The 18,291-nt window shown below is 38.2% G+C and overlaps 1 protein-coding gene across 19 annotated transcripts in view; it reads right to left on the bottom strand.

The window, feature by feature from the left end:
* The window catches only part of CCDC88A (coiled-coil domain containing 88A), a 101,643-nt gene that overhangs the window by 62,180 nt on the left and 21,172 nt on the right, over positions 1-18,291 (bottom strand). For all 19 annotated transcript variants that reach the window (XM_080587475.1, XM_080587474.1, XM_080587473.1 and 16 more), the window contains exon 4: positions 2,999-3,107. In XM_080587475.1, coding sequence (XP_080443601.1) covers positions 2,999-3,107 — 109 coding nt within the window. The remainder of the gene's footprint in view (positions 1-2,998; positions 3,108-18,291) is intronic.

Here is an 18,291-nt window from a genome sequence, read left to right as displayed (position 1 = left end):
GTACTTTAAGTCCAAATACTAGCTACAATGAACAGTAACTTCAAGCACTTAAATAAAATATATTCAAAAATAAATCAGAAAGGGAAGAGAATGAGATAAAAAGTAACACCTGAGAAAAAAAGTTTCTATCTCAGAAGAAAACATCAACCATAATAACAACCTTTTGTGCCAAATGGATTTACAGAGTGTATTCAAGAAACACTCTACTCAGTGAATGTTGTCATCAGACTATGTAATTGAATTAAAAATATAGTAATAACAAACATGAATTTGGGACAGAAACAAAGAACTCTGCAACAGCTTCATCTGGAAGGGATAGTGTAGAAATATACAGGGTACTGAAATACATATTCCTTCTCATATAATATAAAATATATTCCTTCTCACATGCACGTGTGTGTGCACGCATATATTTTATCAAGAGCACAGAAACTTAAAGTCAATTTTGCTTTTGCAAAATTAGTGAAATCAAACTACAGCTGACAAAAAAATAGTCTAAATATACAGAAGTACATAACACTACTGTAATAATTTTTTCTTTTCCTGCAGTTTTGATGTTGATTTTTTTGTCTGATTTATTTTTTTAAAGCAGAGAGATACATTTATAACATACACCTGTAGATTGTAATATTCTCTATTACAACTGTAACTGTGTTGTAAATTTCAATGTACATTTCAATTTGTGTAATAACCAATTTCAGTTGTTTGTTTATATCCACACTGTACCACATCTGAGGACTGCTGGACCAGCACTCACAGGGCACAGATAATCCTGTGCTTGACAATGCCCAGCAGTCCTTTCAGCTCAGTTTCCTCCACAGATCCTTTCCGCACTTCCCCTGACACCTGCAGAGCTGCCTGCTACTCTCAGACTAGGAGCCCTGCACAGCTGTCGCCCACACTGAAGTTACAGGGCTACCAAGCTTCCTCACCACCTTCCCAGGAGCTGTGTACGAGCATATGCCAGTCCTTAAAGGGCAGGGGAAGCAGCATTTACCCATAAGCTTAATGCCCAAGCCAATGCCCATGCAGGTTCTCAACAGAGTGTCACTGCCAGATATTTTTGCAGACTTCGCCACTCCCTCCATGCAGGAGCCATTTGCTCATTACAAGGGCTGGAGCCACTGAGGGGCACACAGCACAGCAGTCCAGGCAGGGAAGAATCTAGCACACCCCAAAACAGAGCAGTCACTGACTATAAAGAGATACTTGTCTGTTTTCCCGACTAAATAACAGAACAATGATGGTGAGAACACATCTAACACCAAATTCAGCTACTTGAAATGCAGGAAGTTATACGGGAACACCTTCTCCATGTTTTTAGCTCCTGCAACAACACCCAGCCCAGTGTACCAATTCTGAGAAGACCTACGAGACGATCAGACATGATTTGTCTTGCGAGCTATTGATCTCTGCATGGATAACTCCCTCTCCCTTGCCTACTCAAGACTCTAATCAAGGAAGCTGCTGTATGAGATCATGACAGGCAACCTCTGCAGGAATGAAATCCTGACTAGACTGCTCACAGCTGGACTAGCAAGGTTTTGTTTTCTTTTTTTTTTTTTTTAGCGTCACAGCTGGAGTGGCATACTTCTTGCTATCTTTCTTGTTGCCCCACCTTGCCCAGTTTCCCCTTCTTTAATCAACTGGCAAAGACTTCTCAAAACTAATCTGCTAGTACAACCCTAATCACAGGACAATCCTGTCCTACGGTGAGAGGCTAAGACTTGGGCAGTAAGTATCCTTCCTGAGAACCAGACTTGCAGGGACTGAGAAACACAAATGCCATGCTTCCATGGAACCCAGCAAAGATATCAAAATGAAGAATGGCCAGAAAGAAGGCAGCAGGACAGGCAGACTGCTCCACACAGCCATGTTCCCATGTGTGATGTTTGATCACAGAACAGACTGACTAGTGCCCCAGGATCCTGCCGCAAGAAGTGGCTAACAGGCCTCTACAATCTCTTAATGCTACAGCATCATACCAAGAAACAGATGAATACAAATGATCAATGGCTATATAACTACAGGCCATCTTTTTTCTCTCCAAACCAACCAACAACAATGCATAAAGCTACCTGCGTCACACAGCCATATATGAGTGAGCATCAATTCACCTGAAAAGCAAATATAAATTTGAAGAAATGTTCCAGTTTGGCTACTAAATGCCTTTACTCCTTCTAAAATGCCAGACCTGTGATATTTGTAAGTTCCCTCATTTGCACTGTGTGAAGGGGCATCTCCCAGGACTAGGAACCTGAGAAAACAGGGAGAGAAAGGGAGGAAAAAGTGCATGCAGTTCTGTATAGCTTGCACTTACACAGGAGAACTTGAACCATTAAAGGCATCATGACTGAATTTGACATTATTGAATAAGAACGCCTTTTCATAAAAAAAAATAATGTAAATTATTTCTAACACAAAGGTTTGAAGCAACATTAAAAATCCTGAATCATGCAAAGATAAATTACCAAAACGGAAGCAGTTGTGCATTATACTGCTGCACTAGGACTGACTGATAATGTAAGGCCAAAGAAGCACAAGGAATGCTTTGTTTTCAAATAAAGATCATTCTTGTCACCATTGTATTTGTTGCACCTGTTAGGCAAAACACTAAGATGTGTTTGAAAATGACCACCATTAGGAAATGGACAAGCCTATGAGTACAAGCCAGCAGCATTTATACCCACATGCAGTAGCTGCCAAGAAAAGAATGATGCGAAGTAGAAAATGCCCAGTGGCTGGCCACTGCTGGAAACGTCAGCTGGGAATTCTCACTGTACAGTGGAGTTTTTAAGAACACACAGTATGTGTGTACACATGAGGAAGTACAGGCTCTGCCATGATGCACTGTTAGAAGCAGATCAAAGGAGATCAAACCAACAAATCATTGGGGGTGTTTCAAAACATTACTTTTATTACCTTAAAAGGTGTAACTGCAAAAAGTATACTTAGAAACAACTATAAGCAAAAGGTATTAGAAGAAACAATTACTGACCTGATAGTAAGTTTTTATTTGCTTCACCAAAATAGACAAATTCTGAATCCTTAGTGATGTATCGTTGTTGACTTTTTTATTTATCCTCTGATTAGCAGATTTTGGATTACTGCAAAAAAAAAAAATAATAAAAAATTAAACACACTGAAAATTAATCTTTAAACCTCTCTATTTAACCAATGAGATAGTTAATGTGCGAGCATAACAACTTCTTGTTTTAGTTATCGTGACATTTTGTCCATACAAGTAAGTAAGGAATAGTGGAAGTGACTGCAGAGTCAATGTTTGTTCTGAAATGTATGTTCTGAAACGAGTCAGGTTAGCACCCTAATGTGTTCAGGCTAATAATGTAATGTGCAATTGGGAGCAACCATCACAGTTACAAGAGAATGTATATAAGATTTTTTTTTTTTTTGTCCGGACAGACACAGCTTTGCACTTCTCTACAAGCAGCCCCATCCCTGACGAATACAGAAAGCAGAACACAGCTGTAATGTAAATATTCCAGCACACATTACAGACATCAGTAATAATTATTGATGATGCAGACTATTATGAATAGCAGAATTTAGACTGGCTACATTAATGAATGTCTACACACTAACAAACTTTATGATGCTATTTTACTATCACAAGGCACAAAATCAGAATTAAGTTTTAACTTTTTCAAAAACGAGGAATATGAAATATATATGAAATACACTGGTTTATCTCTGTTTCAGATAGGAAATCGATCCCTTTTTCTTTCAAAAAGTTGTGAGGATCTTCGGAAATGCAAATAAGTCACCCTTTTTCAACACCTCACAACATACCATGTTGTTAAGCACATACCAGAGAGAGTAACAAACAGTCATTGTGATTTGTCAAAGAAAACAATGCAGAACCAGTGAAACTCCCCCACAACACCCTGTAAAAGGCTTAGAGAATTGCTAGGAGATGGCCAACGTGAAGTTTCTTAACTTTCACAAAGATACTCACTCAATACAGTTGCACAACTCAACTTACGGTATTTAATGATATCATTGCATTGTTTAATGATATTATTGCAAGATGAACGTGCAGTTAGCTGGAACACTGCACTCGAACACAAAACTACTAACTTCTCACTGTCAAACTGGAGGCGCCCGCAAGGGCGTGTGTCTGCTGGGTCTGGTTTTATTCAACATTGTCATTAATGACTTAGACAATGGAATACCAGAACTGCTATCGGCAAAAACCGGGAGAAACAAAAAACCAAAAACCTTCAAAGAACACTATGACAATTGAGCATGATCCTGATGAAGTGCAAAAGTGGTCTGACAGCAATTTAACAAAATTCAATAACGTATACAGGCGAAGGGTTATATTCAGGAATGAAATGCAGAAAGAGGAGTAACTTGCAATAAAACAAATTAGCTGAATAATGTTGTGAACAAAACCGAATACTAATGAAAAAGTTATAGATATTTTAAATACAAGTGAGGTAGTTATCTTATGCATAGTAGAGCTCATGCTTCAATTTCTACAGTTACACTTCAGGGAAGGTCTCTGTATGTTTTCACAGGTGATCACCTGGGTTCTGAGCAGCAACAGGTGCTCATCACAGGCCTGCCCTCCATTCCTTGGGTGTCCTGTATTGCCAGAGACAGGTATGCCTGTATTTGGGAAACGGGAAGTGCCTGCTGACATGTGTATCCTTCACACAGAGCAGTCCTGAAGAGCTCTTTCGGAGATGGAACGCAGCAGGTTACAGGTCTGCGTGAATCGTCCTGGCAGGACACGTAGGACCTGTAGCCTGAAAGCCAGGTTCTACTGATGCAAACCGAAGGCCGTGCAGAGTACACCAGAAAAAAAGACTATGCATCATACAGAATAGACGTGTAGTTTATTTAAAGGAACTACATGTCTACAAGACTAAACCTGTAAGATCATCGATACACACGGGATCCATACAGATACTCAATTCAACTGTAGTATGTAAGTGTAAACAACCCCTCAAAAAGGGCTATTCCCCCTACTGCCCTGAAGATGATAGTATCATGATTTTAATGCAGCTGACCACTTCAATTGGTAGTTTCGTGTGTTCTTTGTACTAATACGTCTACAGGCAAAATTTACATATTTTTCATATAAATTTAAGTTACCTTATTTGCCTTTTAATGTTTTGCTTTTTCTTTTTGCCGTTTATAATATTTAAAGTATATATATTTGCTGTTTCTTCAGTTTATTGCTATCAAAACTTCCTGATTTGTGAGCATGAATGGAAATAACATTAAAACACTACTGCAAAGAGGAGCTGGATCACATTTAAAATGCACCTCCAACACAATCATTCTGAAAAACGACAGCAGTCTGCATAGCATTTACTTTCTTGTATATACAAATAGGAATCTACAAAAATTAGGCCACAGATTTTTACAGGGGTAATTGCTTCATTCGTAAATGTTCATCATCACATTCCATAAAAGGCTATAAACAATTAAAGTATGCTACAGAATATATTATCCAAAACTATGCTAAGATGTCACATTGGATTTATTAATTGAGTCAACCTGTAGCTGTAAAAAAACTAAACGAGCTAAAAATGATTATGCTTTGTGGATGTGCAGAGCTGAAATCCCTTCTAAACTGAATTCATTCAGATTTGTTAAAATCAGAAAAGAAAATCCAGGATAAATCCTGCTGACCTCATAGCATACAGAAATCAACTGAAGTCTCCTACTTCTGCATTGATACCTCCAAAAGGCCGATTTGGGGCTTTAATCTTCACCTTTAATCTTAATGGCTATCGGATTATCTACAGGCTTTCCCATCATCTTCATCTGCATTTCTACAGCTGTACATTTTATCTGAATCTCCTATTTACAGCATCCAAAACAAAGGGCACTAAAGTTTCCTGAATATCATAATAGTTTTTATTTTAGTACCAACATAAAAATAGCGTGCAACTGCACGAATTCAAATCATACATGACATAAAACCTCAGGCTATAGATTTTGTCATTTCAAAAGGTGTATTAGAAACTCTAGGCAGATCTTGTAAGAGCTAAAAATTTAGTATTTGCATAGTACTGCCAGTATGATGTTATTCAAACATTAATCTTTACACACTTTTACGACAAATAAGTCATTTGTCTTAAAACAATCAGCAAAGTTATCTGTGTGGAGTAGGAAAAACATGAGCAATTAGAGCCCAAGATTTCTTAGGATACAAGCTCTTAGTTCCACGCCTGTGTCAATACTGCTATCTTCATGTGTTATTGTAAAACATTTCACTACCAGGACTTGAATACACCAAAGATATGGCACACGTGCTTTGTGCTTTATTGGATGATAAGAAAATACGTTTTTGAAACCAGAAGTCATAACATAGGCAAGATCAGGAATTACAGAGCGTTGTTATACCTGTACCTTGCTCCTGAATACAAGCATTTCTCCTCACAGTACAGAAACAAGGAACTCACATCTCTCACGTGATGCCCTATCAGACACTAATGGAACTGGAGCATTATTAGAATACCGTAGCTGGCACCTCGACAGCAGTACTACAAGAAATCATTCCTATCTTTCATCTTTTCCATCTCGATACTTGAAAATCCAAAAGCGTATGGATCAACTCTGACAAATTAAACATGAACAAAGATAATCAGAAATTCTGTGGCATTAGTCTTGTGTCAGCGTTAACGTTGGTATATGTCAAACATTTTTTGAGTTGTTAACACACACACTACCGCTGAAAGCAATGTGACATTCCTTTATTTCCACCAAATTACCTCATATACCTCTCTCCCTCTCTCTGATGTGATTCACATCCTCAGCTGTCAAGACCAACTCAATGGCTGACACATGCCTTACATTTTACAGAAATTACTGTTTTTTTTTATAAAAGGTGTACCATTTGGGGTCAAAATGTTTCATTCCTGTTTCTTAAAATGGAGAGCATGTAACTCAGGGTGTGTGTGGAGTGGTCTTTCTGGGGTAGGACATGAATCGCAAGAAACAGTTTACTGAGAGGTTGTTTTTATTTTTTCTGGGGAAACTTGGGCCACACGTGCTCTGGACTTGTATCTTCACTGCTGGAGAAAATTCACAGCTCAAGTATGTGATCCTCCGCTGATGGATACAATCAACAATTAAAGTCCAAATGTCAACCTCAGGACAACCTGGTGCAACGAACAAATTTACTTAAATAATCTTCCGTTTTTTCAAAATATTGTGGCCCCAGTCCCAACAGAATCCCTCAAACCCAAGGTTTCTTTAACATTTTTAAGCAAAACTCTCAAACACGTTATGGTAAAAAGAACATTTTCAGTAGCTCTAAAGATCAATCCCTTGCTTTTGAGGATGGATAAAATTATGTTACTTAAATACACTGAAATACTACCACTATTAATCTCTGCCAATCATTTCAAATTAAATGCATAGCCTCAATAACTCACTTAACTAGCAGAAGTTTCAAAGTGTATTTCTTTGGTTGCTTTACCGTTTTGTAAAGATTGTCACATTAGGCCATTATTCTTCAAACAACAGAGATAAGTGTTCTTTGACACTCTCACTCAGTAAATGCTGGCAATGACTAATATGTATGACTGCTACTTGGAAAAGGTTGTTTCGAACTCTACTTGGAATAAAATCCTGTCCTCATCACCTTACAGTCGAAATGGGACTTCGCCTCCGTATTGCAGTTACTTGTCTTTCTAACTATACTATGTAATTAAATTATTATACTTCATTAACACAGAAATATTAATAGGCTACTAAAATGACCTACACGTTGAAACTTAGACATTTAAGTCAGAGTCTGCTTAGTAAGAGGATAATACTTCAGCATTTAAATTTACCAATATTCACTCACTTTCAATCACTGACTTTCATCTTTCAGATTCTGCTTGAACTGTCAATTTTGGACTTCAAAATACATTAAAGAGCCAAGAATAGGCTTGACAGTTCACTTTTTGCACTGAACACCATTACTAAGAGAACTGTGATGAGGTCCTTCAGCAGGAACTCCATTATTTAAAAATCAAACCCAACTCCCTTCCCAACACTGATAACCAGGACTCATTCTCTCAAAGCCTCCAACTTTAAAACTCAGTAGTCTCCCTGATCCACACAACAGCATTTTAGATAATCTTAATTTAGTCAATACGGTCCATCTTCTCAGAAAGGCACTTAAAGTACTAACTCCTTAACTTCTTCCTCTCAAAGCAGAAGTAACATAGCATGATATTAGCTGTTATGTTTTCCATTATATATTGCTGGTATAACGGTTCTTTGTCAGATTGATACAAGCCAGAAATAGATACGTAATGTTCCTACTAGCATTTTGAAATAACTAATGAGAAATAGTAATAGAACGTACAAATATTTTTTCAGAGAGATAAAATTCTAAACATAAATCTCTGAATTTGTATTGCTTTCAAAAGCATCCATTTTCAAATTTGTTTACAGCTTGTTGCAACTAATTTATTACAATTTCAGTAAGTTAATTATATCAGTGTTAAATTAAATAATTGCTATTACTAAAGAAAAAATTATAACAACTAAATTTTTATTAATACTGAATAATTGTGCTTATTAGAATACATTTGGTCCAATACCACTGAAATATGATAAGACACGCTGTGGGGAATACAACAATATGCAAGGACGTAATTTTGAAAATAAATCAGTTCTAAAATTGACCTTTGTAAAAGATAGTTTTAAAAAACGTGTTTGTTTGTTTGTTTTAAGAACGTAAGATTCTTGTGACTACTGCGCTAGTTACACTGTACATATTTTTAAAGCAAGACATGCCTGGAACTCTGAATTGCTCCTTTTATTAGGTGGAGATACTGAACTGCTTCAGTGGCAAATAGCCTAGCAAAATAGGGCAAATCTGTCTAGAAGTCAATAGGAAGCAGAGCAGTAAAAGATACCCTTAAGCAATTTTACATTTAAGAGCAACCTACTTATGACAAGATACATTAATTTCAATAGCAGTAAAAACAGACAAGAGCATCTATCCCAGTACCACATCAGTTGGAAACCACTGAATACAGAGAAAACTTCGGTGATTTTGAAGCATTACCAGTGCCATGAATTACAGATTGAGACCTCGTATAATCAGGGATTATGTGTCTTTAATTTTTCATTGACCAAAATCTATCAGAAATGGGAATGTGATAGCTTAATGGCTTCATGCTTAAATCTATGCAGACTGCAAACCAGTTGTGTCCTCTCTTGCCATCTGTTCCTTGACAGTACTTAATCATTATGTCTAGTATTATAATGGACCCTAACTTTAAATATATCATTGAATATATTTGTTACATACAGTGAAACGCTGAAACAAGCACTTTGAAAAATATTCTACACAAGTGTACAGATTGAAGGGTAGTAAATATTGACTGCTACTCTATCCAAGTTCCAGGGTACAGAAAGTAGCCCAGTATTCACTTTTACACATAAATGTTGCTTGCCTAATAAAGTTATATTGTTGGCAAAGTCTCTTTAGTTAGGGTAATGAGGGTTGCTTTTGCTCTGTGCCGAATATTTCAGTAATTATTGATATATTGTTTTGGATAGCTTTCAAATAATAAAGCAGGACTGCTATCAGCAAGAAAATAATAAACATGTACAAACAGTGTTTTACAAAGGAATTTAGTCCAGCAGTGACCTTTTATGGTGAAAGTTAAAGTAAAACCTAGGCCTTCACTGGAGAATAATTGATAATCTCAAATTTGTTTTAGGCAGCACCAGACAAATCAGTACAACAAGGTGATGAAGTTATCAGAAACACCTCTGCATAGAACAAAAGGAGCACTGGCCTTCAATGTACAGTCTGACCAGTCTTTAAAATGGTTATAGTCAAACGGTTGGTCCACAACAGCCACAGTACCAAAGAATGGGGCAGATTCAGAAGCACATTATTCAGTCAGTATCTGAAACGTTTGACCAGGCACTTTCTAGAAACATTGGTACAATATGGCATACTTCAAACTTCTCCTGCATCCATCAGTATGATCAATTTTTGCTGCTAAAGAGAATTTCCAGGCTAAGCCTAACTAAAAGATTAAGAAAAAAAAACCGAATTCCTTTTCTATAGCTCTGGCACATGTTCAGAAGGATTTCTATATTCATGGAAATAACAAACAAACAAACATGGTTGATACAGAGTACTTCACCGAATAGTAATTCATGCCTCAGCCTGTGCCATAACTCAGACACCCTCTTACTTGAAAAATAGATAAAAATAAATAATATCTTCCCACCTGTTGGAGAGCATTACGGAAGCCATGTATGTGCTGAGGCTGCAATGTATTGATAATAGTGACAGTGCAGACGTGACTACGACAACCGGAAAGCCACAGTGCAACTGGCTGAAGAGCCAGGGTACATACACTCTGGAGTTGCTCAGGTGTCCACTTTTGAATCCTGCTTAGGCACTGGATCTTTGTGCACTTATGTCCTAATTTGCAATAAGCGAGCACATGTTGTGATTTATACTAACCACTCTCCTTTGCCTTTCTAGCGGGCGTTTATGACAACCCACCTCTTGTAAAGCACCTGCATTTCTACCTTGAGACAACACTTCTCAAGCAGCAATCACTGCACAGTTACATTTTCATACAGCTCCCAGAACACCTGCTCCAACATCTAAAGATCATTACAAATGCCGAGATACCCTTTACCACAATATAAGGCGCGTATCTCAGTTTAAGGATGCTTTGCTAACTCTGCACTTAGCAAAGTCTGACCATACACGCCAAAAAATTCAACGGCTGTGTTGAAGCTTTTTTGCCTCATGCTAACTTGAGTTTTATGATGTAGGTCTAACATCAAAAGTCTTTTGGCCCTTGCACAAACCCCATTTCCTAGGCACATGCCCAACACCATAAACTATTAGGAGGCTGAAGCCCCTATGCTTGCTTACTTCAAAAAACACAAACAAGCGGTCTACAACAAATCAGTTGGCTGGTGGGGGGGATCACGGGGAACAATTCTGCCAAGAACATACACAGGGAGTATTGAGCCTAGGTGGCCAGCTTCCCTGCCTGCAGCCTTCGCTCTGCAGCACCCAACCAGGCTCTGAATACTTGCAGGTAGCTGCACGGTGCCTATGCTCTGGCTGGTGCTCACAGCAGAGGAGCCGTGAGTAGCGGTTTTATTTGCATGAAGAGGCATCCCCTCACACCTGGATATTGCCAGGTTTACAAGTCAATGGAAGATGCACTACACTTCTGTGGCAACAGTCACTCCATACTGTCTTCATTAAGACAATGTCAAATCAAGACAATGTGATATCATTCTGAACTGCCTTCAGTCTTCATTGAGAAACAGTTAAGAAAGACCAGAAGAACAGCTAAAGACACTAAGATAAGATGGGGAAAGAGGGCATCTACTCAGTTACACAGCAAGTTAAACTCAGAGGAAGAAAGGATGGCCAGCCCTCTGTAATATTTTGGTTGTTTACTGAAGGAACAGGTAAGAAAAACAAACCTTAAGCCAAAGCAGTATCACTGTGTACGTGGGGATGAGCATAAAAGATACTTACATTAGTTAACATTCTTCAACTCAGTGACAAAAGTCAAGCTTTTGTGGAAAAAAATATTTATTAAGTAGACTCCCACTCAATCAATGTCTGTTCTGCTATTTGGAGTGCTTGAAAAAGTCACTCATGGAAAAAAAAAGAAAGCAAGTGGATTTATGCAAGTCTTATGTAAAACATTGGTTTTTGTTTCCTTGCCCTTTTCATTAATAAGAAAGGCATGTGGGTGATCAAGGTGGAGGTGAAAAAGAGAGGAAATAAAACAGTTCACCTTTCACTTAACTAAGCACACACTCGCATAGCTGAATTAACATCTCCCCCAAATCATTTCTTAGCTTACAGAGCAACAGCTGTCTTTATCACAGGGTACGAAACAACTTTAGTACTGTTGTTTCAACTTGACCATTAGATATACTCTTTTCTTACCACACTGAAAGGTACTATGTTTAAAAAAAAAAAAAAAAGGCAGCTTTCAGCCAACAATACAGAACAGTGCATCACTACTCACTGCACCCAATTAGCATGGTGAGCACCCCACAGTAATCTATGGGACCACAGAGCAGATTGGGACCTACCCGCCTGCCTGTGCTCCTCAGCCAGCAAAAGGTAAGCTGGCTTCTTCCACATTAAAACGTTGCACTGATGGAAAGGAAAATCTCCACAGTTCAGAGCATCCCAGAAGACTTAATATTGTCACATAAAAGAAGCGCTCCTGGGTATTAAATAGAAAAAACTTGACAGACAAAACATTCTTTGAGCGATCAGGTGAGAACAAGACAGCCAACAACCACAGGCCTCATGGTCAGAGGTTACCTTAAGAAAGAAACAGAAAATCCACAGGTCTGTCTCTACCTCTAAATTCCTGCCGAAGCAGTTTGCTAACAACTCACCATTTACCTTCCCATTGCTGACTGCCCACCAGTCTACAAGAAACAAATAAATCTGGGAGAAATGTTAAAAAAAAAATGCAAAACGCTACCTAAAACTAAAAATATGTTCCTATGCAAACAGAGTAACACTCACGTTTCCACCTACATTTGCAGACACTTTTTCTGAAATACAAGAGCTGTCAAATCCTCTAGAGCAGCTTATATCATAACGACAAAAGTTTTTCTTTTCCGTGATCTTTAGAAGTTAGTTCACTGGCCTTCACACACATGCAAGCCACAGCTGAAAACTACTGCTTACGAGCCACTGACAAATACTGAGCTAAATCCTTTATCAAACGCCTGGGATTCAGAACAGGAACATAAGCAAATATTGTTTGAAAAAGTAGTAAACCATACAACTTTTCCCTAGCTTCATCGTACAAAAACCAATGTGACTATAGTTTTACTAGACTGCTCTAGTACTTGCACCGAACTACTTTCCAAACTAAACTAAACCAAAAAGGCAGCACAGACAGCAAGAGCTGACAGACCTCTAAGAAGCAGCAAGGATGAAGATGGACACACCTGTGAAACAAATATCTGAGAATAATGAAGAGTAAAGTCTTGCTTTCTGCTTTTGAGCACTGTGTATTTTTTGCCCTCTACAGGTCAACAATTTTTACTTCCTCTCAAATGAGTTCAAACTTTAAGATCTGTTTGATCTGACACAAATGCACGGAATAACCAAACTATTTGACTTTGTGATTAAAATCTCAACATACCTGACCATTAAAACACTGCCAATGTTCACACCCACAATAACCCAATGACAGCATCAAGTTTAGCTGTGCATAAGCATGCGCTCACAGATCTGGATCACAAGATGCAGCATGACTTGATACCAATCGTCAGAAGACATTAAAGTGATAAAATATTTTTACAACCTACCTTGGAAAGGAAAGCAAAAAACATTTAGTGTTTGTAGCAAAGGATCTTTGTGGACCTAACAGACTTTCTAGGATTTAAAATATTACTGTAAGAGAAAACAACTTAGGTAGGATTCATAAGCAATACACACTTATCCTAGTCTTCTTTATCTGAAGCTAAAAAAAACTCTTAGGACATTTATGTGTATTAAATTTGTATATAGTAGCTTTTCTCTTCTACCCTCACCAACTTCCAACACCACAGTAGTATATAACTTGCTTTATTTGATAACAACATCATTATCAACAGTAATTTCTCCTTTGGAAGACTTAGAAAAATGCTCATTTTACTTTGAATTTTGCTGAAGCTATAAATTCTCAAAAACAATTATTCAGTACTTCAAATTCAAAATAGTCTGACCATAGGCAAATATCTCAGCACCCTGAGTATTTAACAAATGCAAGAAATGCTTATGGGAGATCAGTCTAGTGAGCTGACACCAAAGCTACCTGAATACTGCAGTCTTAGTGACTAAAAAGTTTGTTAATTGTAAAAATAGTGCCACACAAAATTCAGTTAAATACTTTCACTTATAACAACATGATTTGGCTCTAGAATTCCCTTTATTATGACAAAGTATAATAAACCTTTCATAAGTAAAGTATTAACAATTAAATATATATCTGTGAAGAATGTAGACCTTTACTTGGCATAAACAACTCTATTTTGGATTAACATCCAAACATACCTATCCTGAAGAAGAATCTTGGCCCAGATCTTCTGCAAAACTTTGGATTAAATGTTTACCCTACTAAAACCAACCAATGTATGCATCTAGATTATCCAGATTTAAGTAAAAAAGAACAAAGTGCGGTTCCACATTCTGCCAAAGAAATTGGAACATAGGAAATTTGTTTTCTCCTATTCTCCTCTTAAAAAAATATGGAATGACTATTTCCAAGCAATACAAGATCTTCACCTCTTCCCACACTGACTTTCAGGCTTACAACCGATACACCTGAGCCCTTTGTACAGAATATTCTGAGATGAATTTGTACACAAGGCTTTTGGATATAAGGGGATTTCCAAAGAAATAAGTTACATTTGCTGTAAAGATTTTGTCCATGTCAGCAATCTCATTGCTTCAGCTGACTAACTGACACATGCTGCAAATTTTCTGTGCACATCAATAAATGTACAACCCCCCTACCAATTTAGATACAAATAGAGCGGTACACCGAGGACCTTACCCCTGTTAACCACCCAAATCTACAAGTTCAGCATACATATAAGGGCCTGTAAAAGAGGTGCATTCATTTCATCTTAACATATGAATATTAATATCCTTGCTAAGAAGCAAATCAGCACTAAGTATAACATTTGTCTACATTTTTATCACACATCAGCTAGCACACGTATTTTATTTTTATCTGGCACACACAATACCCTAAATATACAGCAAGTATCTTCCCAAGCTACCAGGAAATTACACCAGACATTTTTTGCTTAAGGGTTCACTTAAGAAAAACAAAGATACCGCACAAGCAAAAACTAGAGCAAATTTCTCCCTGCAGCTTAAAATACGGTAAGATTCTGTAAGAAACCTAAGTGGACTCTGTCCCCCAGTACTATAGAAAAGGAAGCACATTTTTGAGCATATCCAAATGCACAACACAGATTCAGAGATTCAGTGAAGAGCAAGAAACAATACAAGCTGCTTATGGGTTCATCCCTTGCTATTTCCCAATCCAGAAACACATCAGAAAATTTCTGCTTTTTCTTCAGAGCCAATGGGAAAGCAGACTAACGGAGTTTAGGTCAAGCAGTAGCCTTGCTTTCAATTCAATGCCTTAACACCAATTACTCCAATGAAACAAAGGGGGAGCACTTTGTAAACACTGCTTAGTAACAACTGCCTAAGCGGCATGCAAATTCAGGCCATGCCTCTTTGCAGCATCTTAAGGTATAAATATAGGACTCTTTAAAACAAACAAACAGAGGCTTCCACATAGCTATTACTGAATAATCTCTGACCACTGAAGTCACGTGCTCTAACAAAGCAGCATTTCAAAAAATGTCTTGATCCCTAAATAATTACTACATAGGGAAAAATGGTACAGTATGAAAGACACAGCAGGCAAAAAACTTGTACTTAGTTTAGGAAAAAAAGAGCAGGAAACAAAAAGTAAGAGGAACATATGAAAGAACACAAAGCTAAAAAAAACTCTTCCTAAGAGAAGAAACAAATGAGGAAAGTCTAGAAGTAAGCTTCTCAAATTTAGCATAGGATTAGGATGTGCTTGATTTAGCAACCAATTTGTCAGTTACCTAGATTAGTTTTCAGAAGAAAGATCAGAGCACAGAGATACTCCTCAAGGGCTTGCGGTGCACAGATCCCAAACAAGCCACGGAACCAGAAGCAACATAGCCTTGCCAGGGAAAGACAGCAGCTGATCAGCCCAGGTAAGACATTTCTAGCTAACCTAATACTTTGGGATTTATTGCTGCTATACTACCATCTAATGCAGCAACACCGTAGGGAAACTCAATGTGTCGTGGCAACCTGGGCAAACTGAACTTTCTGGTACAAAAAACTAGAGCAAAACAAGCTGTGTATTGCCTTTCCTTACAACACAGGGAGCAACAACAGTGGCAGCAAAGAAGAGGTAAAAAGGTAAAAAAAGAAGAGGTAAAAAAAAGAGGTAAAAAGTCAGCCCGGCAAACAGAAATACTTCAGGCAGCTACAGCTGGAACCAGAAAGTTCACACAGCCCGGTGCTGGCTGCTGCTACAGGTGAACAATGCCTTCATGAGCCACCTGGCCAACAACTCAGAACCACTGAAATACATGCAGCACTGCTGCCAGTGAGAACATGAAGATGCCTTCCTCTGGCACAAATGCAATGCTCTGCATGATCCTGTGACTTTGAGCTAAAGCCAACTTTGCCTCATGCAAGGACAGTTCTATCCAGCAGTGCCACACTGCCCTCCATGCCTGCACCTCCTCCATTAGCTCGCTCGGCATCTCTGCCCTGAAGCCTTCACAAAACAGCTTTAACTGAACTATGTTACATAAGGAGACAGTGTGTCAGTATACTCTTACTTACCTTTCCCACAATAAACGAGATAAAAGATACGCCCAGAAAGCTCTTACTAACTTAGTAACATTATTTTTGTACAGTGCTTTGAAACAGCATGCAGAATGTGAGTGAAATGAAAAGTACTCTGAAAGTACAACTGGAAAGCCATAGTGAATACAAGCTGTTTCACTGCCAGAACATTTTCAATGCTGAAACAAGTTATTCTGATCCTAGATGTTTCAAGTGAGAATGCTATTTACAAAATACATGGACAGACTCAGCTTTTATCCCCCGGCCTCGGCTACTGGCGAGGCTAAGGATGGAGTAAGAAGTCCAACACAAAAAGAAGTAAGGAACCATAATCAAAGAACAGCACTGAAGACAACCTATGAGGAAGAGAGCAGAGAAGCAGATACACAAGTGCAGACAAAGATTAGACCAATTGCTTCCTAATCTTCAAAATACTGCAAGTAACAAGAGCAAACCACTGCACAAAAATAAATTGGAGGAGACAGGATGAAGGAAAGTGGACATGAACTGTGGAAAAGGATACAAACAAATTAAGAACCTCTAAAACAGAGACATTATCAAAGGTCAAACACTTAAAGCATTCCACATCTGATCCATACTTTTTCTCTCCTTTACCTATCAAAAGCCCAGGCATCAGCCCACGTTCACTTCATTCGCACAATTCAAAGCTCACTGCTGGCAGGTATTCAAGTCTAAAATTAACCATCATTACACTATAAAAACCTTCCATTTTTCAGTAATCTAAAGGCTTCAATTCCAACAATCTTAACCACGGTGCACATTCTGTCAGAGCATTTACTAAACAATTTGCTTCTTTACAAAAGCCCCGAGTGTTATAAATTCTGATTTCCTTACGACATATTTTAAGCCCTACTTCTAAGCCTACCAAGAGCCACTTTTAAGAGCAAAAGCTCTCTCAACTGCCAGTGACATCTATCTGCATCTGTGGAAGCCTGACAGAGCAAGTCTAAAACGTGAATCAAACGCATTCACTTCAAGAAAGTAAGAACAGTACAGACTTGCTAGTATTTAACATTTTTCTAAAATATCGTATGCTTGTATTTTTGCTGCCAAACTCACCAATTTAATTTTCCCTAAAATGTTTTTCCACCTCCCTGCCTAGCCAGAGCCTGCTGAAGCTGCCTCTTCCTCTTTGGTCTTCACAACAAAGAGTTAATTGGCTTGAAGTGCACGTTCCTGCACTCTTTCACAGAGCCAGGCAGCTGGCTGAAGCACTAGAGATGGAGGCCAGTTCTCAGCAAAAGATATAGGCAAGCCAGAGCTATGGGCTGGCAAGCTCAACTGTTTGGAAAAAAAAAATACACAACTAAAGACTGAGAGCTCAGAAAAGGAGTCAATGAAGCAGTCTACACATTCAAGGCACACACCAGCAGAGCAGTGGAAGAAAACTGTCAGTCGGTCCACCTGGAAAATTCGATGGGTGTGGAAAGCCTGCATGGGGATCCAGTCACTGAAAAACAGGGCTGAACAGTAAAATGGAGGAAAACAGGAGAAAAATAAAACACTTCATCCTTTGATGTAGTTTTCAGCATTTTTTGATGCAATGACTAATATAGGTAGTATCAATGAATATATATATTCAATCGAGACAGCTATGAATGGAACATGGAGAAGAAACCAGACAGGTTCTCCAGGCAGTGAATCAAATCAACTCAGATCCAGAGTTTGGTTCTACACATTACCCATTCTGCATATGGTATTTGTCCAATAGTTGCTTTGTAACATCCATTTCCACCAATACAAAGTACAGTAAAATAAAACCATTGAAACTAAAGCACACTTCCAAGTCTTCATTACATAACCAAATATTAATTGTGGTGCTACATGTAATAAAAGTCCCAATCCTCTAATTACTTGCA

The sequence above is a fragment of the Anser brachyrhynchus genome (assembly GCF_964034855.1).
Source record: "Anser brachyrhynchus genome assembly, chromosome: 3".
Lineage (NCBI taxonomy): Eukaryota > Metazoa > Chordata > Aves > Anseriformes > Anatidae > Anser > Anser brachyrhynchus.
This window is presented reverse-complemented; position numbering and strand designations above follow the sequence as displayed.